This window comes from Hippocampus bargibanti, linkage group LG13, assembly GCF_051943395.1.
Source record: "Hippocampus bargibanti isolate YZ-2025 linkage group LG13, ASM5194339v1, whole genome shotgun sequence".
Lineage (NCBI taxonomy): Eukaryota > Metazoa > Chordata > Actinopteri > Syngnathiformes > Syngnathidae > Hippocampus > Hippocampus bargibanti.
Window position 1 is genome coordinate 5835005 of NC_142746.1, and position 25574 is coordinate 5860578.

Genomic DNA, 25574 nt, shown 5'->3' on the forward strand with positions numbered 1-25574 from the left:
TGGTCACGTGGTCCAGCGCGCTACTTGATGGAAAAATACTGGATTTGGTGTAGAGTGGAGAGACAGTCCTCAACCTAGTACAAAGTCATTCGCCGAGGATTTTTCTTTGGGCGTTTTGGATATCACCCAGCAACAACGTTTTATGTCTATGTGAGCCATAAAGGACCGCGCTTGTTTGTTTTCATCGGCTATTTTTAAGTTGCCGGAAGAACGGTACTTCTATAAATAAAGTCACATTATTTCAATTTCTGCTTTTGCAAATATTCATGTGATCGATTTGCTTAAATGCAATGCAGCATTCGCTGTTATTCGTTTATTGGTAGCAAGGGGTTGTGATTAGATATGCAAACCAATACATCGGCAAGCACTGCAGGTGCATTTGTGCGTACCGTACTGTAATACAGAAATCACGATCAGATTCACCGACGAGATGGATGTAAAGCTCATTGTCGTTCTGGGACAAATAACATCCACATTTGATAGCACGTGGATTGGACCAGTAAAATCATAGCGCAGCATTATGGTTGCGAACAATAACCTCTGTCTTTTTTGTTTTTTTATGATTTGTTTTGTCATCAACTCTTTTGTCATCAAGCTCTTGCTTAATATTAATTACACATTTGATGATTCATCAGCTCGGCAAATATTGGTTTTCACAGAGCAGATATCGCTCTTCTGTGTCAGACTGGCTTATGTCAGAATCTTGATCTCAAACATATTTTAAAGTTTGTTTTCCACGTGTCACATAAAAGTACATTTTTGTATGTTATTCGAACCCCACTACACTTGTATTCAAATCGCCATTTAAAAAAAAATAAAGAAAAAGAAAAAACGTACTGTGTTAAAAAACGTCACTGTCGATTTTGTTAGGCGCCACTTTCGTTGTGGCTATGATTTCTTCACATTAAAAAGGAAACCAAATGTTATTCCTCAACGCTGTTGTTCAGTGTACTCACTTTCCTCTAAACCATAAATTATTGGCTTAATGAAGCTTACACTCACAAATCAAGACATCATAACAGAGTTTTTTTTCTACAAGTCAATTTCTGGAAGTATCTTATTTCGAGTAGAGAAACAGGAAAAAGTCCTCCTGTCTTCGTCTTTCTTTCTACATACAAATTGAACTCCCCTCAAAGTAAACAAGGAGGAATGTATTGTTATACATGTGCGAAGTTCAGGGGAGAGCAAGGAGAGTCCGGTGAAGGCTGGTTATAGCTTGTTAAGTCTGGTTGAAGCGTGACGGTTCGTTTACATGTATTATTACTCCACACTATGTGTTGGCCATCACGATAAACATCGTATTTGTGCTATTGTCTCAACCATCTGCTGAATGCGTGAAAAAGAGTTTATTTTTCAGGGTTTTTTAATTTTATATTAGTCAATGTTTCTTTATTCATCTGATTTTGGTGCTTAATTTTTACTTATAGCCATCGAACAGAAAATGTAATCCAAAAGTGACTACTCCAGTCCATGCTTTCAGACAACCTCAAAACATCAACAATAAGCAGCGCCATCTTCTGATTCATCAGTGGTTGACGCTATTGAGTTCAAATGTGTATCTGTACTGACCTCTGCTGGAAAAAAAACTATTAGCGATGTCGATAGAAACGCCAGACATCATCATCTTTTCCTTTCGGCTTTTCCCTTCAGGGGTCGCCACAGCGCCACGGTGCCATCGTCAGAGGTTTGATTCGCATGTTTGTTTTGGCCAAGCATTTACGTCGGATGTCCTTCCTGACACAACCCTCTGTATTTATCCGGGCTTGGGACTTATGTCCCCTTGTGGCTACAGAACAAGCAACTCGCTCAGTAAACGGCTCCCAAAAGCCAGACATCCAAATCGTAAAAACGAGGCACATTGATCTCCCAGTATTTTCTAATCGATTTTAATCTGATAGACCATTTACACAACGGTACATACGAATATCAATTTCCTTATTTTACAGTTTTGTAGCACTAACTGAATTACTGTATATTTTTCTTGAAAATATTTGTGATAGTTATGGTATACCTGTGGCACCGCAGCGCTGACTTGTGTACGCCTTTGAAGTGCGCCGCCTTATAAGTGCCCTTTCTAGTCGGCTACTTTAATGTCTTTCAAGTGCGTCTCAGCCTGACGCATTTCCCACGCGTGCAAATGCGTTTATAAGTAGGCTTCGCGGGACAGAGAAGATCAGAATCACACAGACCGACACGGACTCACAGAAACTCACAGAGACCCGCACAGGCACACCCGGCGTTTAGTTGAAACACTACAGTCCATGATACATTTACAAGCAGTACTATTACCTTGTTACTATTGTATTATTGTCATTTTTATGTATTATTTTGTATTATTTGATCTTGGCCAAAACAAACATGCGGATCAAACCTCTGAGGATGGAAGACACTGATTCGCTGTGGCGACCCCTTGAAGGAAAAAGCCGAAAGGAAAAGAATAAATTTGTGTGTTGTCTGGGCGGCCTGGTAGTCGTGGTTAGTGCACCAGTTTCACAGTGCCGAGGTCATGAGTTCAAGACCTGGTCCGGCCTTCCTGTGAGGAGTTTGCATGTTCTCCTCGGGCCCACTTGGGTTTTCCCTGGGTCCTCCGGTTTCCTCCCACATTCCAAAAACATGCATGGCAGGCTGATTGAACACTGAAAAAAATCTCCCGATAGGTGTGAGTGTAAGAACGAATGATTGTTTGTCTTTTTGTCCCCCAATATTGTCTGGCAACCAATTACGGTTGTCCTCCGCTGAGGGCACAAAGACGGCTGGGATAGGCTCTAGCACCACTGCGACCGTAATGATTGTCACAAATATATTTTGTGTGAAATGTTCTGTAAAGCGCTTTGTTATTGCTGCAACCATGTAAAGATATGCTGCACAATAAATTAATAGATAGATAGATGGAGTTGGGGAAGGGAGGGAGATTGAGAGAGAGAGATACGAGCAGCATAATTTAGTAGGTGTTAACACCCCTTTATTCATAGCACACACCTCTTTCACTTCCCACCTCCACGCTCTTCTGTCTTTCTCTGTGTTACGTGCGCTTACTCACGGCAGACAATGTGTCAGTCTAAAGCAGTTATGCTCGAGTACTAACTGAAGATAAGATTCCTTTTCAGGTTTTTAAAATTGATAATGAGCTATTTGATTTGATTTGAATAGAAGCTGTAATCTATCACATGACCAAGAAGAGCACCTTGACCTGCATCAAGAGTGACATACTTCAGCGGATGTAGAGCTGGTCTACTGTTCCATGGCCAGGAGAGAAACCACACTGCGCCTGCTAAATCTGAGATTACATTTCCAGATGAACTGTCCTCTCCAGCACCCATTGACTAGATCTCACCAGGGAGACTGAGGAGTGAGATCCCTCTGTGGTTGGAAAAATCCAGTTCCGATCTTAAAAATGAGAACCACACAAAGTGTACCACTCCAGAAGCACTTTGTCTGAAGTTGACATGGGATGATGCAGAAGTGTGTCAATCCGGATAACCTCACCACGTTTAGCGTCTTTTTTAACTTTGGACGGATTTCTTCCACTCCTGAGGCCTTACTAGAAAGGAGCATTTGAACAACTTCAAGTCTAGAAAAAAGAAACAGCCTCAGAGAATCCAAAATCTTCTTGGCACGTCAGTGATATTGAGGAGGTCTTTGAAGTATATTCTTACCTACCAATTCACAATGTTCCAAGTCGAGGTCAGTAGCAACCAATCCAATACACTAGTGTTCATGGCGCACTGCTTCCACACCCTGAGATGCCGGATGGTGGATTGGAATTTCTTCCAAGTCGTCTGGAAGTTATTCTCCATGCCCTTGCCGAACTCCTCCAACACCGCAGATTTTGCTTCAGCAACCGCAAAAGCGGCATTCTGCTTGGCCAGCTGGTACACATCAGCAACCTCCAGAGTCCTGCATCCCAAAAGGTCTGATCAGGCAGAAGGCAAAGGGAAGGTGAGTGCATTTGGGTGCTACAATTGTGTATTATAACTTTATTGAACCCTTTTCATGCACCCTGATAACATGATAAACTGTCCACTGTAGTACCCACTGTCACTGAAAGGGTTATAATACAAAAGAATGTGTCAAGCAATGAAGTCAGGAACTGTTTTTTTAACTTTTGTGATTATTAGCAAAATATGACATTGAGAATACTTTGCTCTGCCCATTTTTATGGCAAGTAGTACATACAAAAAAACTTCAGGCAAGTAGTCTGATTCTAAAATATAATGCAGGTTAGACTTCTGGAATATCCCGACATTTCTCATTTACTCGAAATATGACACGTGCTTGCTGCATTCTTTATTATGCAACTTTCCACCACAACCTTGCAATAAGATCCAGTCTAAAACCCAGAGTAAAAAATAAGGAAAGCCATACTAAACCGGAAATATTGTGGAGTGTCAACCATTTATACACCTTTGACAATTATTTCCCCTTCAATTTGTTTTATGGAGATTGTTTAATGGGGTTTCTATTTTTATACTCTTTACAGTTTATGTTCAAATGGGCAATTTGTTGAAGGATACATTTTCTAAGCTTTATTCAGTTTAAAACTATATACATGTAGCATCATATTGATGAATTATTTTGTTCAAATATGCACTTCTTTAAAGTGACCCTTCTCCATATCTACCTACCTACCTACCAACCTACCTACCCACCTACCGACCGACCCAATGATTGGCCAGTCACTCGGCAATTATAGTTTGCGAAAACTGCTCTTACTACTAGCCGCTAGTGACAAGAGCATACTGGCTAGAGCTAGCACATTGTATCAGTCACGAGCTGCATAAGAAAATATATTGCGTTGATTTAATAGTGATTTTGTCAATCCACAAAGGCTGAAGGAGGAGAAGAAATTGATTTGGTTGCAGATTTACTGTTAAAGCCATTTTCAAGACGGACTTCAAGAAAAGTTGGACATCATTAGGAAAGGTCGACTAGCAAAAATAGCAAATAATATGGCAATTTTATGAGGTTATTATTGATGTTTTGCTCTCATTTGCTAATTATCTTCTCTGTGGTGTGAAAAAACGACTTCTGACCTGGTGTGAAAGAGCGACTTCTAAACCCATATCATTAATCCACACATTGATGGTAAAAATTTGAACAGTTTAATGACAGTATTTCTTTCTTCACGAGTTATTTCGTGGCTAACTGTTCCCTCTAGTACAGCACAGAACATGTAGTAAATCACACCACACTTTTTTATAGTGGCAGCTGAGGATTGATTCAGATGTAGCACTACAGAAGGCCGAGGTGTGACATGAACCACTGTATATAAACAATTACATGTTACCATAACTGACCCTACCATCACATTTCTCACCCTTGTAATGATTATCACATCACTTTGTAATATCCAAACATCCATCCTTCCATTTTCTGATCTGCTGATCCGAACAAGGGACAGGGGGCGTGCGGGAGCCTATCCTAGCTGACTTTGGGCAGTAGGAGGCTTCCACCTAAACCGGTTGCCAGCCAATAACAGTCATATTCAAACACATGACTTTGGGTCAACTGTGCAGAGCAATGGAGAGTGTGGAAAAGAGGTGAAGAAGCGTGTCCAGGCAGGCTGGAAAAATGTTAGGTGTGATGTCTGATAGAAGGGGTTCAGCTAGGATGAAAGGAAAGGTGTATAAAATGCTGGCGAGACCAGCCATGATGTTTGGACTGGAGACAGTGCCACTGAAGAAAAGACAGGAAGCAGAGCTGGAGTTAGCAGAGATGAAGATGTTGAGGTTTTCTTTGGGAGTGACCAGGTTGGATAGGATCAGGAATGAGTACATTAGAGGGACAACTCATATTAGAGGCTTTGGAGAGAAAGTCAGAGAGGCCAGACTAAGACGGTTTGGACATGTCCAGAGCAGAGAGAGTGACTATATCGGGAGAAGGATGCTGAGCCTTGAACTGCCAAGCAGGAGACCGAGAGCAAGACCAAAGAGGAGGTTTATGGATGTTGTCAAAGAGGACATGAAGGTAGCTGGTGTGAGAGAAGAGGATGTACAAAACCGGGTTAGATGGAGGACACTGATTCGCTGTGACGACCCCTGAAGGGAAAAGCTGAAAGGAAAAGAAGACCATTGAAACACATCAAACTTGTTTGTGATAATATGATCATGGGCAAAACAATTCTGAAATTGTCATTGTAATCTGAAATTCTACTGTTCTTTCTTTTTTCTTCGAGTGGTTAACCCGAAAATTACCATTCTAATGCTTTGACTGGTTTACAAAAGAGCACGGGTCACGAACCTTTTTGAAACTAAGATCTGATTCATGGCTCAAGATTAGTGCCTGGGCTGCTTGTTTGATAGATAATATGCACTTTTAAAATGAATTTGCTCAAACTACCTTTGCATGTAATAATGATTCGTGAATCGTGCTGATCACTTTCACGATTTATAAAAATATGTAATATCAATTGGCCACACTTTTTGATAAACATCTGCCAGTGTCCACGTTTTGGAATGATCGCTTCTACAATATTGATCGCTTCTACAGGAGTCACAGTATCTCATCACTGGTGAGCTATTTTTTGAATTGGCCTGCGGGCGACCCATGTAGCCCCCTGGGGCATCCTGGTGACCACTGCTCTAAGGCTAAACTGATATTACTTATTTTAAAAAGGTCTAAAATCAAATAAGGCTCTCTCACTCATGGTTAAACCTAATCTAGAATGTTGCAGTACGTTGGTGTCGGAATTTTTATAACGCAAATACGGTATTGGTACCATTTATTAAGCCATTTATCAACCTAATTGTCTTCATTCAAACTTATTCCTTTCTTGACTCCATTACACATGACACCCCTATTACATAATAAATGTCAATCTCCAAACCACATTTCTTTCGTCTTGCATCATATCACTGCTCCATGTGTCAATATTTAAAGCAATCATTAGATCATGCTGTTGTCCCACATCTGTCTTTTTAAACTGTGTTCAATAATAGCTTGCAGCTGCCAAAGAAGGAGAAAGAAGTGGGGGAGGTGGAAGGGAAAGCCCAAAAGGGGCGTCAGGCAGGCATAGACAGAGAGAGAGAGAGAGAGAGAGAGAGAGAGAGAGAGAGAGAGAGAGAGAGAGAGAGAGAGAGAGAGAGAGAGAGAGAGAGAGAGAGAGTGATAGAGTGAGAGAGACTGAGCGATAAGGAGGGGGCACTGAAAGCAGAGCTGTGATGCAGAGACCGAATCACATGAGCACGGATCTGTTTACAAACTGAGAGCTCCATAAACGTGAAGTAAAGAAGAGAGACGAGGACGGCTAGAATCATCAGAACTGGAAAAGGAAATTGAAAGACAGAAGCCTGAGATAAAAGATTTTTTTTCTCATCATACAGTCCCTTTTGTGTTGTGTCTTCACGGCAGGAATGCAGGTGAAGAGATGAAGATCTGCTTTCCACAAGAACACTGAGGTTGCTTGCTTGGATGGCTGTGTTGCTGCCATTCATGCCCCCCCTTCTCTTTGTATCTCCATAATTGGCCACGGCAAGTTTTCACAGCCAGGGAGACAAAAAGGGACGTCTAAAACAGGAGAGAAGACAGCAAAGCGGAGCAGAAAGAAAGAAAGGAGGGAGAGAGCTTGTGACAATGTTATGAGTGGGAGAGGAAGCACAATGCAGGTTGATGACTAAAGCGACAGGGAGTGCTGTTATGGGAATTGAAGTATTTTCAATTCAGATATGATCATCGTTTTCCCACATGGCCTCCACCTTGAAGACTTTTTGTTCATGCGATGCAGGGAGAGGACATTTAATAGTTCTAGGTTCATCCCATGGGAATTAAAGAGGATGTTTCTACCAGGTTTTGGTCGTAAATCATCTCTGATAGAGTAATTGGACTTCAAATAAGCAGCCTGTTACGCCGGTGATGACTTGTTGAGAAACTGCTTGCCTCTTGGCTACAGGAATTCAATTCATTGTACAATCCATGGAGATAAATTATTGGGACTCTAAAAAGCTGAAGACATCAAGTTGTGAAAGCCATCCTTTGGGCGATTTACAGTTGTGAAACTCTCCAGAAGATTTTTGAGACTTTTTTTAAATCGATACAATCTTTAAAATTTGATGCAACCCTTTCAGTGGTGTAACGGTGAGTTTTTATTTTCTAATTTAAACCAACACTGAGTCTTTATTACGTAATTGTTCCATTTATTGTGTTGCACCAAGATAACGGAGAGCCTGCATGATGAAAGATGGTTATTTTTTAAAAGATCCACTTCAAATCTGACCGTTACTCAATGAATGAAATGCTCAACCAATGAAGACCAGATGAAATTGTAGCCTCGGAGAGTTATGAAAGTAAATGTCTCTTTATTTGACATTTGAACCGTTATTACATCTGTCAGTATATGCCCAGAATTATTCAAAACCAACAAAGTCTTCTTTTGATAACGTGATGAAAACACCAATGTATTTTTTTTTTTTTACTTTGAGAAAAGTAGTCTTTTTTCCAGCGTTATTTCACATTTATGATAGATGCTGTTGATCAATTGAATGCACATGATCTTGGACCATTGTGAATCGTATCTATATTGTGGGATATACTTTCAAAAGTATAACCAAATAAAGTATAAGAGACTCTGTGACAATTGAAGGAATCCAGTTAGAATTTCATTTTTTAAATTTACAGTGCTTTTTCTTTGGATGAGATCCAGTGAGAGGCACAGCGAACAAGTATTCAGCACGTGTACCTCCCACTTGACAGGACCGCCCGCATTTGTGGATTGTTTCCCTGCTACATGACAAAAAAAACACCAATAATTCGCTAATATTACACAAAATTGTCATCACAAATTCCTCTATTTTACCTTGAATCAACTACGATTATGATGGATACACCCCAAAAGGAATTTTCTACACTTTTACTCAAATATCGTATTGGATTGGATTGGATTTGCCTTTATCCAATTTTGGATATTATTTATATTTATATATTTTGGTATTGTGTATATATTCAATCATTTGTGGTTGCTGGTTCTATGGAATCATACAATCATAAATAATAATAAATACAAAGCTTATAAATCAGGCTTTAAATTTAAATAGATTTTAAATACTAGTGTGTATTTATTTTTTATGGCGTGTTCATAACATATTTTTATTTTTAAATTATTTTATCTACATATTTAGTATACTCATCCCCATCTTTGCAGGGTGTCGATGTGACCTTGCATTGCAGAACTCTGACCCCTCCTGCAAGATGACACCTGAAGAGCTTTTCCATTTGCCACTCAATGTCTACATCATCATTCTGGGCATCGGACTTTTTATCCTAATGCTGAGCCTCATTTTCTGCTGTTACCTATTCAGGTATGTGATCATCGGCACCATTCACAAAAAATAACTTGCTTTTGCTATCGGCCAAGATGAGATACCCGGTGAAAAACAGTGAAAATGCATTAAAGGACAACCGACGTTTCCGGACAAGTTGTGTCCATAATTTGTAAAATGGCTTCAAATGACTTCTAGTGAGCGTATTTTAATAAGATTCCACCGCATATAGCTATATTTTACGTTTTAAGACTCGCGCTGAATATTCAGGAAGTCTTGTTTTTGAGTTGGCGACAAGTCCGTACGTGATGTCACTAAAGGAACATCCCTGACCAAAAAAAAGACACATTGTAGCAGTCCTTCCATCACATCAATGTATTTTGCTGTACTTGTTTGGTCAGAAAACCTTGTGTTGCACCAAAAAGCCGCCAGAAGAGGGCGACCAAGCTCCATATAAGGAATTTATCAGCCTGTGGAAGCGGAGGGGGCCACTGGAGGTCGCCATTTTGTGCCTCTTTTCTGATGATCCATTGTTGCCCCAATGTAGCCTCAAAATGGCATGGAATAAATTCTTTAATCGATTGCAAACATGTATGCTTTCCTCTTCAGAACTATTTGAATCATATTCATAACTGGATGTGTAACAAGAAAGCATATTCTCCAAATCTGAAGCCATTGTTTGCATTCTCCAGCAATGCAAGACATCTTGGCGTGACGTCACGAACTGGGGGCGGGACTTTCTTAAAATGCCCAATTCGCAGCTCAATTTTTTGCTGATTTTGGACACTTTAAGTCATTTTTATTGGTGTTTTACATTTGACTAAAAATATCATACTGCATGTTTGGGGTATTTTAGATGCTATCAAACGTTTTTCTGATGTCAGTTAAAAAAGTGACGTCGGTTGTTCTTTAAGGATTGTCTAACAAATATAAGTGCCAAACCTCGGTGCGCTCCAGTTGGACACAACTGATTTGCAATTCCACATCGACACACGTATTTCTGTTGGAGGCTGTGGTTGGACACTATCAAAGTCAATTTATAGTCAGAAGTAGGGACAGATCTCCTATCTGTCACAAGACAGATAAATCACACACGATTTGTTGTTTAACAAATGACACAAATGAAGACCACTAAAAGGGATTACTCTGGTTTAATCAGTGTTCCTTCTGACAACCATGGTTTTGGGGGGAAAGAAGTTGCCCTTTGTCAAAAACCCATTTGGATCTGCCAAATCTTCGGGGTGGAAAAATATTGTATTACATAACCTTATGCACCCGGGCCATCAGCATCAGAAGACGAAAAGCTTATTCACTCTCTGACCCAAAAATATCTCACACCAAACATTCAATTCTAACATCTGTTCTGACCGTCTTTTTGCAAATTCTGAAAGATGCCACATTGTGTGAGCTTGGATGGACAACCCCTTGGCCATTGTGTGAATTACAAGACTTGTTGAAAGACTGACACGGATGATGCATTAAGCATGATGGACATGTTGAGTTCATGACCAATATGCAGCCCCAGAGTGAATGTTATGTAATGTTCATGATCATTGATTATTACAGACTTGCATTTCAAATGTAAATGTGTTTCACAGACTCCGGCGGCGAGGTGAAAGAGAACACTATGGCTACAATGAGGTAATACAGTAAAATAAATGTGGCACTAAACCACACCCTATATTATTATTATTAATGTAAAAATAATGCATTTTGACATTACTGCTTTCCAACAGGTTGTTCTCAAAGGAGATGGGAAGAAACTGAGTCTTCTTGGGGTAAGTTCGGTGTGGGGTAATAGGAAGTCTTGTTAATTCCACTAGATTCACAAGAAAACTTACCGCTTCACCTTGAAAATAGTACTGCATTAGGATCCTATAGAGTTAGAATAGTCAAAGGCACTGGTGTTAAAGTCAAGGCCCCGTGGCCAAATCTGGCCCGCCTCATCATTTTTAAGTAAAATAACATTTTAAGTAAATGAAGCGTGTCAAGTGCCTTTATGCTTGCTAAAGTCCAAATCAAAATTTCAAATAGTTGTATGTAAACCACAATAACAGTCATTATTCTTGACCTCACATTTGAAAACTGGTTATTCATTAATTTGTTGTGCGCGCTATATGTAACGTGGAGAGGTTTGACACCCCCTGTTCTAAGGCAATCTATTCTGCGATGCTTATTGCCTTTCACTTTTTGGAACATATATATATATATATATATATTTTTTTTTAATCTAATATTGAGACCAAGTGCCAAACAGGAAATGAAATCTGATTATCTAATTTATTTCCACCTTGCAGCAAACATGTGCGGTGTGTTTAGAAGAGTTTCGCGGCCGAGATGAGCTTGGAGTGTGCCCATGTTCCCATGCTTTTCATAAGAAGTAAGTTATGTAACTGCAAAGCATTGCTATTTGACACAGACACTAAAACGAACAGGCACATCCCTGACGAATTCAGCTTCAAAAAGCACTTTTACTCATGACATGTAAAAAGACTTGACTGAATTGACATGCCGCTGTATAAATTTCAATAGACTGTGGGGCGGATTTTTCCCTTCAAATTCTGAAGCTGAGAAAGGCCTGGCCGGTTTTCTTAGGAAATACTGGAGAATGAAATATAACCACATTCCTGACAGCGCAACTTCCTTATGTGCTTGAACAAGCACATGATTCATCCAGAATTTGTGTTACCCATACCTGGAGCGTTGGCTTTTATCATTGCTCCAATCAGGAGTGGTAAAACCAGTGGCAGCTGTTCCGTGGAATGTGTGGATCACTACGTACTCACCTGAGTTACCTTAAACATGATAAAAATGTAATCGGCATTAGCCAAACCGCTTTATCTTCACAAGATTTGAAGGGGATTGGAGCCTATCGCAGCTGTCTCTGGCTGTGGACACCCTGAACCGGTTGCCAGCCAATTTTTACAATTTTAGAGCATTCAATTGACCAACCATACATGTTTTTGGAATGTGAGAAGAAACAATACCCGTGGAGACCATGCAAACTGCACACAGGCAGCATTGAAACCCACAACCTCAGCACTGACAAGCGGAATTGCTAACCAATTGACCACTGAGCCATGCCATGAAGTATTGAGTATTTTGAAAATATGTGTTTTATGGTGGTTGACTGGTTAGCAGGTCTACCTCAGTGTATCCTGTGACTGTAAAGTGACCGTGAGAGTTTTGAAAGGCCCTTATAAATGAAATATGTAAAATTGTAAATGTTATTCTATTTATGATCCTTTCAATTACAGAGTAAAGATTCATCCTTAATTTGTTTTTCTCAGGTGCCTACTAAAATGGTTCGAGATCCGTAGTGTCTGCCCAATGTGCAACAAGCCAATATGCCGCCTCCAGTCTGGGCCTTCACAAGCCTTTGAGCAGCCACAGGGTCTCCTGGAGGTCAGAGAAGGACCACAAATATGATGTGCAATACCTGGCAGCGCTAGCAGATCGACACCTATTTCTTCAACCACCAGATTGACTCCAGTCCATTAACGTTTTTATAAGACAAATCCTTTAGCAGAAGGACTGACTCGGAGGTGACTGTGCTGTTTAATAAGTGTTCATAAATATGGTAGATCCCTTGATAACTGCAGAGTTCTCATTTCAAGGTGGAGTGCTTTTCAAGGCCACTATCCGATTCAATTCACTCAACATATCATATATTCGTAAATGTACTTCAACACACACTCATGGCTGGCATAATTATACAATACCAGTCCAACCTGTGACTTTTGATTGGCTGGCAACCAATACAAGAGGTAGAGCTTACACAGACGGTTCACCATCATATGTGTATTTATTTAATTACATATAAATTTGAGGTTGTTGGACAGTTGAGAATAACCATTCACATTCAATCTTATATTGTGATCAATAAATATCAAAACTGCATACATTGATTCAAACTGATAGTGTATATGTACAGAATGTGTGTGTACAGCATGTACAGTGTGCATCCGAATACATCTACGTATGTATTAACACTGCAAATGAAAATATATTGCGAACAAATTGATTTTGTTTTTGCCAAAAGATCAATACAACTAAAAAAAACTTTTATTGCACTTTAACTTGTTGATGTTGTGGACCTTAGCCAAGCAGCGTGTTTGTGTGTTCGTGTGCGTGTGTGTCCCTGCGTGTGCATTTACGTGTGGGCGTGTACATGTGTGCGTGTGTTCTGCGTTTTTCAGAAGGCCGGGGTTTTTCCTACCTCAAACATCGTCAGTTCCGGCGCAACTGTATGCGCGCGGTTTCCAAATGGTAGAAAAACAATTTGCAGGTGGTGTCCTTGTCCTTCTACACGTTTAAAGGCTCCTCCGAGTCGCCGCCGAGACCGGTTTGACCGAATTCGGATAGTCTTCACGAGTTTGGTAGAGTCGCGCCGGAAGTAACGCAATAGAATCGTAACGTGGCCAGTGTATAGCCTTTCCTGAGGCTGTGACTTTGGACGCAGCCACAGATGCACTTTATTGTGAAAATTGCAGACCGGAAGCAATACTCGATCACTGCTCCCTGTGTCGCTCAGAAGAGGAGACCGTGACCACAAGTCAACATAGGAAGTGCACGTGTCGATTTTTCCTGCGCGACTTTTCTTTTTCTTATTTTTGTTTCTCCGTGATATCCATTACTAAACAACCATGCCACACCCTTTGCATACGTTTGAAGTAATTTACTAACTACAGCGAAGGTCTACGTGCAATTGGCTGTGTTTGGATAACTTCAAACCTAAGTAGCAGTACAAAGCTAACCTTCTGCACTTGGTAAAAACTATAGTTTTAAGCTTACGTTTTGTTTATCGACTCGTTTTTCTAACTTGCATTACAATAACAACGTCCAGTAGGCATTGTTATTTTTGTGTGGTGTGGGTCCCCGATTGTTGGGAATGTCAACCTCTCCACGTGGTCCCACCAGCCATGGGTTATCGAGCAGTGATTCCGAAGACGAGGTAACTACTTGTTAAACACTCCCAGGTCGTCTACTAGAACTTGGTCATTTGAGTCTAGCAACAGGTTTAAAATTACACATTACCAGTTAAAAGTTTGTGTAACACCCTTTATTAAGTGGGCTCCAACTGTCCTCAATATGAACAAATGTGCTATTTTTACTGTTTCAGGGATAGTATGTTGAACACAATTCACAATTGTTTCATCCTTTATGATCGATATGCACTTGAATGTGTAGCTGCAAGCCATTTTACCTTAGTAGACGTTCAGTAGAATGCATTTTTTAAATTGTGCATTATGTGAAAAACTGTGTTCCAGTGGTTTGTGCTTTGACCTTAACCATTAGCACTTCCAATCATACCTAGAGTCAATTTAGAGTGTTCCATTAAAGGACAACCGACGTCTCCGGACAAGTTGTGTCCATAATTTGTAAAATGGCTTCAAATGACTTCTACTGAGCGTATTTTACAAAGATTCCACCACATATAGCTATATTTTACGTTTTAAGACTTGCGCTGAATATTCAGGAAGTCTTGTTTTTGAGTTGGAGACGACTCCATACGTGACGTCACTAAAGGAACGCCCCTGACCGAAAAAAGGACACATTGAAATGTATTATTATTATTATTATTGTAGCAGCCCTTCCATCACATCAATGTATTTTGCTGTACTTGTTTGGTCTGAAAACCTCGTGTTGCACCATAAAGCCGCCAGAAGAGGGCGACCAAGCTCCATAGAAGGAATTTATCAGTCTGTGGAAACGGGCTGATTAATTCATCACAGGAGCTTGGATGCCATTTTCTGCCTCTTTTTGGGTTGTACATTTCCCCCCAATGTTGCCTCAAAATGGCACGGAATAAATTCTTTAATCGATTGCAAACATGTATGCTTTCCTCTTCAGAACTATTTGAATCATATTCATAACTGGATGTGTAACAAGAAAGCATATTCTCCGAATCTGAAGCCATTGTTTTGATTCTCGTGCAAGGCAAGATGTCTTGGCGTGACGTCACGGACTGGGTGCAGGACTTTTTGAAAATGCCCAATTCGCAGCTCAATTTTTTGCAGATTTTGGACACTTTAAGTCATTTTTATTGGTGTTTTGCACCTGAATAAAAATATCATACTGCATGTTTTGGGTATTTTAGATGCTATAAAACGTTTTTCTGATGTCAGTTAGGAAACAAAAAAGTGACGTTGGTTGTCCTTTAACCTACTATGCAAGTTTTTGGAATGTGAGAGGAAACCAGAGCACCCAAAGCATGCCACACAGGCACAGGTAGAACATCTAAAATGAACAGAGGTAGGGCAGAACATGTATTGAAACCTGTGAGATGGACGTGCAAATAGGTCGGCTACTGTGTCCCCATATTCTCTAATATAGGTGTGAAAAATTTGTTCGCTTTTTATGTTATTTTCTGGGGGGACAATTGATTTTCCCTCATGGTACATACCGAAATCAAATGATGTGTCGATTGGAGACACCTAAAGATCAGGGTTGAAAGCAACAAACAGAGTTATATGACGAATGATGTGACATTTGATTTGATATATTTTCATTTTTGGTATCCGCAGCCGAAGCTTCCCCTCAATCAATTCTACCCTTACATCCGATGTGGCCTATGCTGCGGCTTCCTCATTGATGCCACCACTATCACGGAGTGTTTACACACATGTAAGTAGGTCCGAAAGTGCACAGTCAAAACGATATTTTATAACTTGACTGTTGTCTTGATGGAGTTATGATCATATTTTGTCAGTATTATTGTAGTGCTCACCTCAGTGTTTTGTGAACTGGGTGATTTTAAAAGGAATGAATATGAGTAATAATTGTAATTTAGCATTTCAATAGTCATCTTGGCAAAAGTGCTTCTACAGACCATTCTTGGGTGGAAATAGTTTGGGGACATCATTGCCATTAAATGAGGACAACGGTAGAAGTGGTCTTCTAATACATTTGTTCAACACTTTATGGACACACAGACATTCTTAAACTAAATGAATGTTTGAATATCCATGTTAGTTGATCTTTTCAATCAGATTGTTTGATCCAAGTACCGGTACAAGTGGATGCACTAATCATTCATCAATATTTGAAATAAATGCATTTAACAGAAATGAATGCCTTTCAGTTCAAGTGATAGTTCTCCAGCAATAAATGTAAAGACATCCGCGTTTGCTGCCTGTAATCATACAGTATGTTATCCGATCTTGCGTGATGTTTGTTTGGTGTATGTTACATTTCTGCAATGCTCGTGGTAACCCATATCGTTAGTTTAAAAAGTTGATAATCGTGGCTGTATCTAACTTGGCTCTTTTTTTTCTCTCCGTAGTTTGCAAAAGTTGCATCGTGAAGCATTTTTTCTACAGCAACAGGTGTCCATCATGCACAATTATAGTCCACCAAACACAACCCCTTTACAACATAAGGTACGGGTATTTGTTTTCTTGCCGTTGTCATATACGCTCTTCTACAATATAACATGCATTACATCAATATCAATATTCAATCATGTGAATTATCTTTTGTATCAAATTAAAAATCTTCTGACAGGCCCGACAGACAACTGCAGGATATTGTCTATAAAATGATTCCTTTCCTGGAGGAGGGTAAGCATGCTGTACTGATCAACACAATTACAATAATTTCCTGGTTTGTTTTTTTTATTTATTTGTTTGTTTATATATTCGGGATGCACCAAATGGAAAATGCTTGTTCAAAACCGACAAAACCATACATAACAAAAAAAAAACAATACCCCCCCCCCCCCCCCCCCCCCCCCCCCCCAAAAAAAAAAAATCCTGAGTCTGATCATTTTCATCGTCCAAGGCATTGCGCCATGATGGGACGTCACGGACACTGCCAGGCAAAGAACGGGGTTTTGCAATCTTTCGCCTACTCTGTGTACTTCCATTAAATGTGATCCTTTGCATCATCACTATATCAAATTTTGGCTGTGTTGTTTCCATGACCAGGATTTTGGTTGAAACCCGAATTTTTTTTCGCTTTTTTTTCGGATGAACATTTTCGGTGCACCCCGATTATACAATTCCCGATATCTAACCTAAGCTTTATATTTTTCATACTGCAGTTGAAAGGGGGCAAATGTGTAACTTCTACAAAAAACGAGGCCTGGCGATACCCAAATCAGGTAAAGTTGTTCCACGGGGCATAAAACAATACAAAGCAGGGAACCGCACTGACGAAAGGATGGAAACAACAAGAGTGAAGCTGTTGAAGACCAACTTAGGGTGCCATGTTGGGGGAAAAATGTTTTAAAATGTTTTTAGTTCAAGAGGAAAAAAGTGCAACTGAAAGAAAAGTCAAGATTTTTTGACAAATCTGTTGAGTTATAGACGCTCCCCACCTTACGAACGAGATGCGCTACGAGCGGTCGTTCGTAAGGTGAATTTGTTACGTAATTTGATTCAGTTATATTTTGTATGGAATGTATGTTTAAGTCAAACACTGAACAAGGGAGTATAAAACAGACGCTCTAACAGTCGTAAAATAAGGTCACACCTACCTCCTTGGGTCTTTAGTAAGCTATGACTGAAGCTGCTGGCACGTAATTACTGAATTACGTGCCAGCAGTCATTCTTTTTAGTTATGCATCGCGTCCTCCTGGAGCGTCAACTGGGAAGAGGGATTTCCTCCCCGCCCACATACTCTGCGCAGCCAATCGTGAGCGAGCTCGGCGGATAGGGCCCTGAACTCGTTGGCAACACTTCAGCATAGTCGGCCGGGCGCTGATTGGTCAGCCTTGGTGTCCGTCGCGTAAACATCCAGCCCTTGAAACCTCCAATGTGTCTGCGTGCATGTGCATGAGTACCCAGCCAATCGCAAGCGAGCTTGGCCGGAAAAAGGCGCGCAATACAAAATCTAACTTTTAGCATCTTGTCCAAACATACCCGCAAAAATGTTCGTCTGTACAATTATTCGCAACTCGAATGTTCGTAGGTTGGGGAGTGTTTGTATATTCATTACATCTGAGTAATTTATACATAACGGTTGTCATTGTCAGATTCTTGATTTTATTTGTAATGCACAGTGGTGTTCTGAGTATCTTTTGGTGACCTCAGTTAGCTAAAAGTTGAGAAAGCGATCCAAATGTTGTGGGTGTTCTTGTTCTTGTTCTTCCGGGTAGCAGTGGGGGTCTCCTCTGCAACTCCTCTGGTGTCGAAAAGGCAAAAGAAGGACTCAACGCCTCAGTGCGTGCTCAACATTCCGCCCGAGCTGGACATGTCACTTTTGCTGGATTTTGTTGGGTGAGTCTGCTTTGGAAGCACTCATTGTCATTCTCAAGTCAGATTGTATATTACATACTCTCGTTTATATCGCAGATAAAGTTGCACAGAAATGCAAACAGATGTTTTTGATGCTGGCTGCTACGATGAGCAATGTGTGTATTGACTGTAATTTTTGTTTCAGGGCTGAAGAGGGGATAAACAGTTATAAGGTAAGTCAATGCTTTACATTTTAAGGGCGGTTTCAGAGAATTTTGGTCAAGGTTGGCCTGCAACTCAGATTTGCAGAAAAAAATACAGGAGGTTCTCGGCATATACACGGTCCTAGTATGCGACATGATGAATTTATTCTCATTATTTTTATTCGATTAGATTAGCCTTTATTAGTCTCGCAGTGGAGAAATTTACATTTCACAGCAGCAAAGTTATTGAAAGTGGAAAGGAAAGGAAGAAGTATACAAAAAAATACAGAACCTGCTGGAAAGGCAGCCACTCTCGCAGTACCATCTTGAAGTAAAAAACAACAAACAAAATAACAAAACATGACAACACAGACACAGTCATTCAATCTTAAGCACTTTCTGCACCCTTTGTTGTATGACACAGTTCTAGATGAAAAGGGAGAGGATCAAAACGTCCTTTTCACCAGTGGATCAAGGACGTCATGGTGAAATGTGCACATCTGCTACAAGATAAATGTTGAAAGCAAACATAGCATCCATTGATGAAAAGAGATTGTCTCACATCTCATGTCATCACAAAGAGGGTACAGCAAGTCCTGAAGAATGAATGTCTCTCTGTGTCTTTGTTTTGTCATATTGTCTCTATGCTGTCATATTATTTGTTATTTAGTTTTTTTTTGTTCTTTTGACTTCAAGACGGCGCCGCAAGAGTGGCTGCCTTTCCAGCAGCTCATGTATTTCGTTTTTCTACTTTCATTCCTTTCATCACTTTGCTGCTGTGAAATGTAAATTTCTCCGCTGTGAGACTAATAAAGGCATATCCAATCCAATCTCCTGTCCCACGTAAATCCGCTTCAATTCCAAGCAGCGACAGTTCCACATACGCATCGGCGCTCTGTCATCAATGCTTGGGGCATGCTTTGTGACCAACTTGGTCATTTTTTTTCCCTTAGCTATGGTTGTCACACTAAACAAGAAGGCACGCCGCATTTATTGTGATATATTGTGTTCGTTTGCTACCGTATCTTTCACACAATCTAGGTAATTGCCGTTTTTCCACACTAGAATTATGAGGCCCACGTTCAATGAATGGCCTATTTTTTTGTCATATATTGAACGCAATCCACACTGCATCTACTTGCAGAAGCTATGCCAACAGAACACTACACTATACCCTGATTTATATCGCGACAGCAAGTTCTAACATTGACTCATTAACTTTGAACTCGCTGTCGCTGCTCTATTTCTGTGTTCTAAGTTTGAACTCTGCGTTGTAAGCATGTCTCTTGCAATTTTGGGGTTGTCATATTCCTGTAATGATTCCTGTAATGTGGTGCAGAAAATACAGTATGATTTTACTGTGGCATTAATAATTCAGGTAATTGCCAAACTGGCGTTGTCTGACTCGTGCACAAATTCACAAGAACGCTGTACCTGTTGTAAACTGAGGGCTCCCTGAACAACTTGATGACACCTGTTAATTTGTAGTCTGTTGTACTTCATTGCTGTCCAGCCACTAGAGAGGCCCTATGTGCGTGTGTCAGGTGATGCCACCATTCGCCATGTGGAGCTGTTCATTAGGAAGAAGATGGAGCTCAGCCCAACTTGCCAGGTGAGTCGGCCAAACTCACTTAACGAGTCTGCAGAGTCGCCTTGATCCTGGTTGTTTCGGACCAGGTCAGCATGGAATCGACTTGACTGTCGCATGCATGCAGAGCGACATTATGGCAAAGCTTATTTAGAGAATGGGGCAAATTATTGTTCAGTCATATGATTGAACCTTGAGAGCGGAAGTGGAAAACAGCATCTCGTGTCTTCTAATCATTATAATTGTAGTGACTGTAACTATTCCAGTGATATAAAACAACTTTTAAACGAACTATGCAGACAATCTGAGTTTCAATTAAAGGACAACCAACGTCACTTTGTTACCTAACTGACATCAGAAAAATGTTTTATAGCATCTAAAATACCCAAAACACACATATTTTTATTCAAATGCAAAACACCAATACAAATAACTTAGTGTCCAAAATCTGCAAAAAAATTGAGCTGCGAATTGTGCATTTTCAGAAAGTCCCACCCCCAGTTCGTGACGTCACGCCAAGACGTCTTGCATTGCTGGAGAATCAAAACAATGGCTTCAGATTTGGAGAACATGCTTTCTTGTTACACATCCAGTTCTGAATATGATTCAAATAGTTCTGAAGAAGAAAGCATACATGTTTGCAATCGATTAAATAATTTATTCCATGTCATTTTGAGGCATCGGGTGGGAAACGTCGCACCCAAGGGAGGCAGAAAATGGCGACAAAGCCGTGTCGGGAATTAGTCAGCCCGTTTCCACAGGCTGATAAATTCCTTCCATGGAGCTTGGTCGCCCTCTTCTGGCGGCTTTTGGTGCAACACGAGGTTTTCAGACCAAACAAGTACAGCAAAATACATTGACGTGATGGAAGGACTGCTACAATGTGTCTTTTTCGGTCAGGAATGTTCCTTTAGTGACGTCACGTACGGACTCGTCGCCAACTCAAAAACAAGACTTCCTGAATATTCAGCGCGAGTCTTAAAACGTAAAATATAGCTATATGCGGTGGAATCTTATTAAAATACGCTCAGTAGAAGTCATTTGAAGCCATTTTACAAAATATGGACACAACTTGTCCAGAGACGTGGGTTGTCCTTTAAGTGACATCAACAAAGACACTATTTGGCCACCGAGTTTGGCGTCAGGGATAACGTTCACATTGAGCCCAAATGTTTATCCAATCCGTCCATCCATTTTCCACACCGCTTAATAATCATAATAATAATAATAATAATAACAATAATATATTTTATTTCAAGCGCCTTTCAAAGCTCTCAAGGACACTTTACAGTTACAGTCATTGTGTAGACGTGTGTGTGGAATCACTTTTTTTAACCATTCTGTGTCTTGTAGGTAGATGTGGTTTGTGGAGATCATCTCCTGGATAAATATCAGTCACTGAAAGATGTCCAGAATGTTGCGGGAGCAGAAGCCTTGCAGGTATGTACCACTATTTTTGTGTGTGTGTTCTTTTTTTCTTTCTTTCTGTGAAGAATACAGCATTGCTAGTTACACTGCCAAGCATAGCAAACTAAATCTACATTCTAATGTTGTTCTGCTTGTTTTCCTTCAGCTCTGTTTCATCTTCGCCACTCAGCAACAACCATTAATGAAGTTTCTGTCATCAGCCTTTAAAAAAATGTCGTGTCACTTTGACCAATAAACTTTTGCTGAGACTTTCTATGAATTGAAAGTGAATTAAAAAGAGTAAAATGTTGCTCCAGTGTATTCCGGTGAATATTGGATGATAGAGTGTAACAGAACAAGGGCTGGGTGATATGTTGTTGTATCAAGACCTAGATATGAATATTCGGTGTATTAACTCATTCACTGCCATTCCCGAATTTATTCGGGAATTGAAAAGCACAATGTGGAGCGCCATTCCCGAATATGTTCGGGTTTGGTTTTTTTCTTGCGGGGGGATAAAGAGCTGGTCAGACCTCTAGCAGTTTTTCTCTCCCACGCGGGGGCAGCATTTGCCTTTTGTACAGCCGTCCCCATTTCAAGCTCAGATAACTCACGACCCATATACTTTAGGAATTAACTATTTTTTCTGATGAAAGAAGGGAGTCTGAGGTTTCTTACGCTGTTATGAATGTTTATGTGGTCCTAAAACTCAATATTCTGTGGGTTCTGCCATTTCAGTGAAAGTGACAAAAACCCTGGCACTGGAGTGGACACATTTTTGTACATCGTCTGGCAGGGAATGGGTTAATACTGCACGTAGCGACCAGGCCACCCAACCACTGACCTCCTTTCGTGTTTGCCATTGATTGACAATTAAAGCCAGCCAATGACAATCATTATCAGTCCTTTGCAAAAAGACTGACATGTATTCTGTTGGGACTGACAGAATACCCTCCTCTGGAAATCAGTGTACAGAACATGAAGTTGGCTATTTATATGTTAGCGAAGAAACATTTTATTTACCGTTATCCTAATTTTTTTTCTTGTGTCCTTAGGATGGTCTGCTGGTGCTACACTTTGGTTTGGTCCTGTCCTGTCTGTCTTGAAAGGAAAGAACGGATCGACTCATAGTGTATCACACCTCTTGTAGCGCAGAATACCTGCAAAATGACTGGAGAAAGTTACTTTGGACTCAAGTCAACTGTATTTATAGAGCACTTTCAAACAGACAAGCTGCATACAAAGTGCCATACATGGATGACTATCATACAAGCAATAAAATAGTCACAAAGAAAGTAGAAAGTGCTAGGGAGTCAAACTAAGCTCAAGTCTGAATCACGCCAAGAGTATAAGTGAATTTTGAGGCGGGTTTTAAAGATGGGCTTGCCGAATGTTCAGTGGCGGGTCACTCCTTGCGCACATTTTTCACAAGAAAATGACAACCTTTTACGCCAGTGACGTGCGGTGAGGTTCATGACTGGTGAGTCATCACAGTCAGACTTACAACCATATGAACTCGACAGAGTAGCTTATTCACCATTTGATTGGCAACAGTTAACGTGTTTTGTGTAAAATGTCATGTCAGCATTCTTTATACAGTAAAGTCTCGTTATATCGATATCGGTTATATCGATAGTCCTGCTTATTACGATACTATTTCTATGAACGCAAGGAGAAAATTTACATGCCGCAGGATCGGATATATCGATAGTCCGGTTATATCGATATTTTTTCTGACTCCCGAGAATATCGATATAACGATACGTTACTGTATATACAAACTGTAGCATCGAAATAAGAATTTAAAAAACGTTATTATCGTGTTACCTTTACTTATAAATGAAGTCCAAGTCTCTCTGTCTCAATGGAGATCATTGCCAGTGAAGAAAGTCGTCCCTGTTCCGACTGTATGTTTTCAGTCTTTTGTGCTGAGAATGAGCGCTCCACTACTGATGCTGTAGAAGCTGGAACAGTGAGCACGAGCTGGAGCAACTTGTCGCTTCAGGAATAGTTTCAATGATATCCTTCTTGGCCAAAAAGCTGAGAAGCTGTCCATGAGATTTACATTCATCCTTCACCGTTTGTGAGCTATACAGTCCGGTGTTGGTCTTCCTTGAATTATTATCTCCTGCTTCGATTGAAATTCCAGTTTAGAACATTCTTTCAATTTAGAAATTAATCCACCGTTCTGAAAATAAGGCCAAGCAACACGAAAAAATGACTGGATGGTTGCACTTAAAATGCTAACTGTTTACTGTAGCTTGCTGTCACTATTTCTATTATTCTGCAGCCAAGGAGTCGCAAGAAGAATCTGTAATCAGCAGCGCCCCCTGTCATGAGGCAGAACTGTGTGCCTCACCTATGCACAGTTTTGATAAAAATAAAATAAACACTGTAGTACAGTGTTTATAATGCACAGTGACTGTACATTATATACACTAGCTAGACTGTAGAAATTTAGTTCATATACTAAAAGCTTTTGAACATTTTAATAGCGATATGCAGAGGAACAGCAATGCGGTCTCACTGCAGAGCAAGCCAGCACAGTTAGCATAGTCATTGCGCAATCCATGGTGAGGCTCAGCCGGCTGCTGCCTCACCACTCGTCTCCACTTAGTATTTGAACGGTAAATGTGAAAATTTAGATTTTGGAAAAAAAATGGTGAAGTTAAATGGAAAAGAACGTTAAAGTACAAATCACGAAATAACTATAACTAATTTATTTTGTCATTTGATATTTCGATGACAGGTGAGGCACTGACTCACCTGCCGCCCCTGACTGCACGTCACTGCTTTACGCTTACGATCTCTGCTCAGCAATGTGTTGAGCACAAGTGCCTCTTTGATAAGGCGCAGTGTCATCCTTTGAAGAAAATCAAGCTTTTTGGGTGCACCTTATACACCGGAAAATACGGTACTTTGCTTTCAGGACACAGACAGTATATATTTTATGTTCTTTGCACAGTCGGATCAGTTTTCACGCTGAGGTCAACCCTAGAAAATGCAAATGTAACTCGAGCTGTGTAACCGCCAATGATTTGTTAGCATATTTTAGCTCTACATCATCTTGAAAAGTAAAAGCTTTATATTCAGAAAAAATATACTGAAACAACGTTTACAGGGCAGACTTCACAGTACAGAGGTCGTGGGTTCAATCCCCGCTCCGGACACCCTGTGCGGAGTTTGCACGTTTTCTCTGGGCCTGTGGGCGTTTTCTCCGCGTCCTCTGGTTTCCTTTCACATTCCAAAAACAGGCTGATTGACCACTCCAAATTGACGCTAGTTGTGAGTGTGAATGTTTTTTTCTGTGAGTGACTAAGAGAAACTAAACAATGACCAACAGGGGGAGACAGAACAGCGCATTCAGTGCGCTGATATCTTACTGTAGAAGTAAATAAAAAAACTATAGAAGAGTGGCATGGAGAGCTTTGACAGATTAACCATTCTCCACAAGTAGGAGTACAGTAGGGTTCGTGCCCAAAGGAGTCAGGGTGGTTTTGGGGAATAGGAGCAGAGCAGAAAAATCTGCCTCAATCCAGAGCCAAAGATGTCTCAATCGAACTTGTTGCCGGTACACAGTCTGAAAGGTGCTTTTTTTATGAGTATTGTGAGCTCAGGTTTCTATTTTGTATATTATTTGGAAAAAGACGACATTTTAAATTGACTTCTGTGAAAGACGACATCTATTTTGAAATGTTTGGTGTCATTGTGACTACTTTGAATAAAAGAATTTCAGTACTTTTCAAATGATGAATGTTATTAAGCCCTCTATTGTTAAATAGTCAACTAAATTATTGTGCTTCCAATTTCAGAAAATGTATTGCAATACGTCAGTGGGTGGAAAGGCAGGCACAGTTCTTGCAATTGTCTCATTAATCACACAACAGAACAGATAGAACAGTTTACTTTTCTTTCTGTTTTTTATTCTTTTGATCATTCTGTG

At 40.3% G+C, this 25574-nt stretch overlaps 2 protein-coding genes across 4 annotated transcripts; both read left to right on the forward strand.

Annotated features, from left to right (window-relative positions):
* The first annotated feature begins 7133 nt into the window (after positions 1-7133).
* Positions 7134-13305, forward strand: LOC148889129 (RING finger protein 122-like). Its single transcript, XM_089011802.1, has 6 exons — positions 7134-8073; positions 9137-9293; positions 10853-10895; positions 10991-11032; positions 11552-11634; positions 12545-13305. Exons 1-6 carry the CDS (start codon positions 8049-8051, stop codon positions 12681-12683), a joined length of 489 nt encoding a protein of 162 aa, XP_088867928.1. The 5' UTR covers positions 7134-8048; the 3' UTR covers positions 12684-13305.
* Positions 13306-13805: 500 nt separating this feature from the next.
* On the forward strand, positions 13806-25414 carry pcgf6 (polycomb group ring finger 6). Of its 3 annotated transcripts, XM_089012161.1 has the most exons (11): positions 13806-14023; positions 14101-14208; positions 15782-15881; positions 16540-16636; positions 16761-16816; positions 17299-17358; positions 18355-18475; positions 18639-18666; positions 20150-20248; positions 21578-21664; positions 22687-25414. In XM_089012161.1, exons 2-11 carry the CDS (start codon positions 14146-14148, stop codon positions 22735-22737), a joined length of 762 nt encoding a protein of 253 aa, XP_088868287.1. In that variant the 5' UTR covers positions 13806-14023; positions 14101-14145; the 3' UTR covers positions 22738-25414. The 3 variants fall into 3 exon arrangements, with proteins under 3 accessions (XP_088868287.1, XP_088868286.1, XP_088868288.1); XM_089012160.1 differs by having other exon boundaries at positions 13806-14208; XM_089012162.1 differs by having other exon boundaries at positions 13806-14208; positions 18358-18475.
* Positions 25415-25574: the final 160 nt, after the last annotated feature.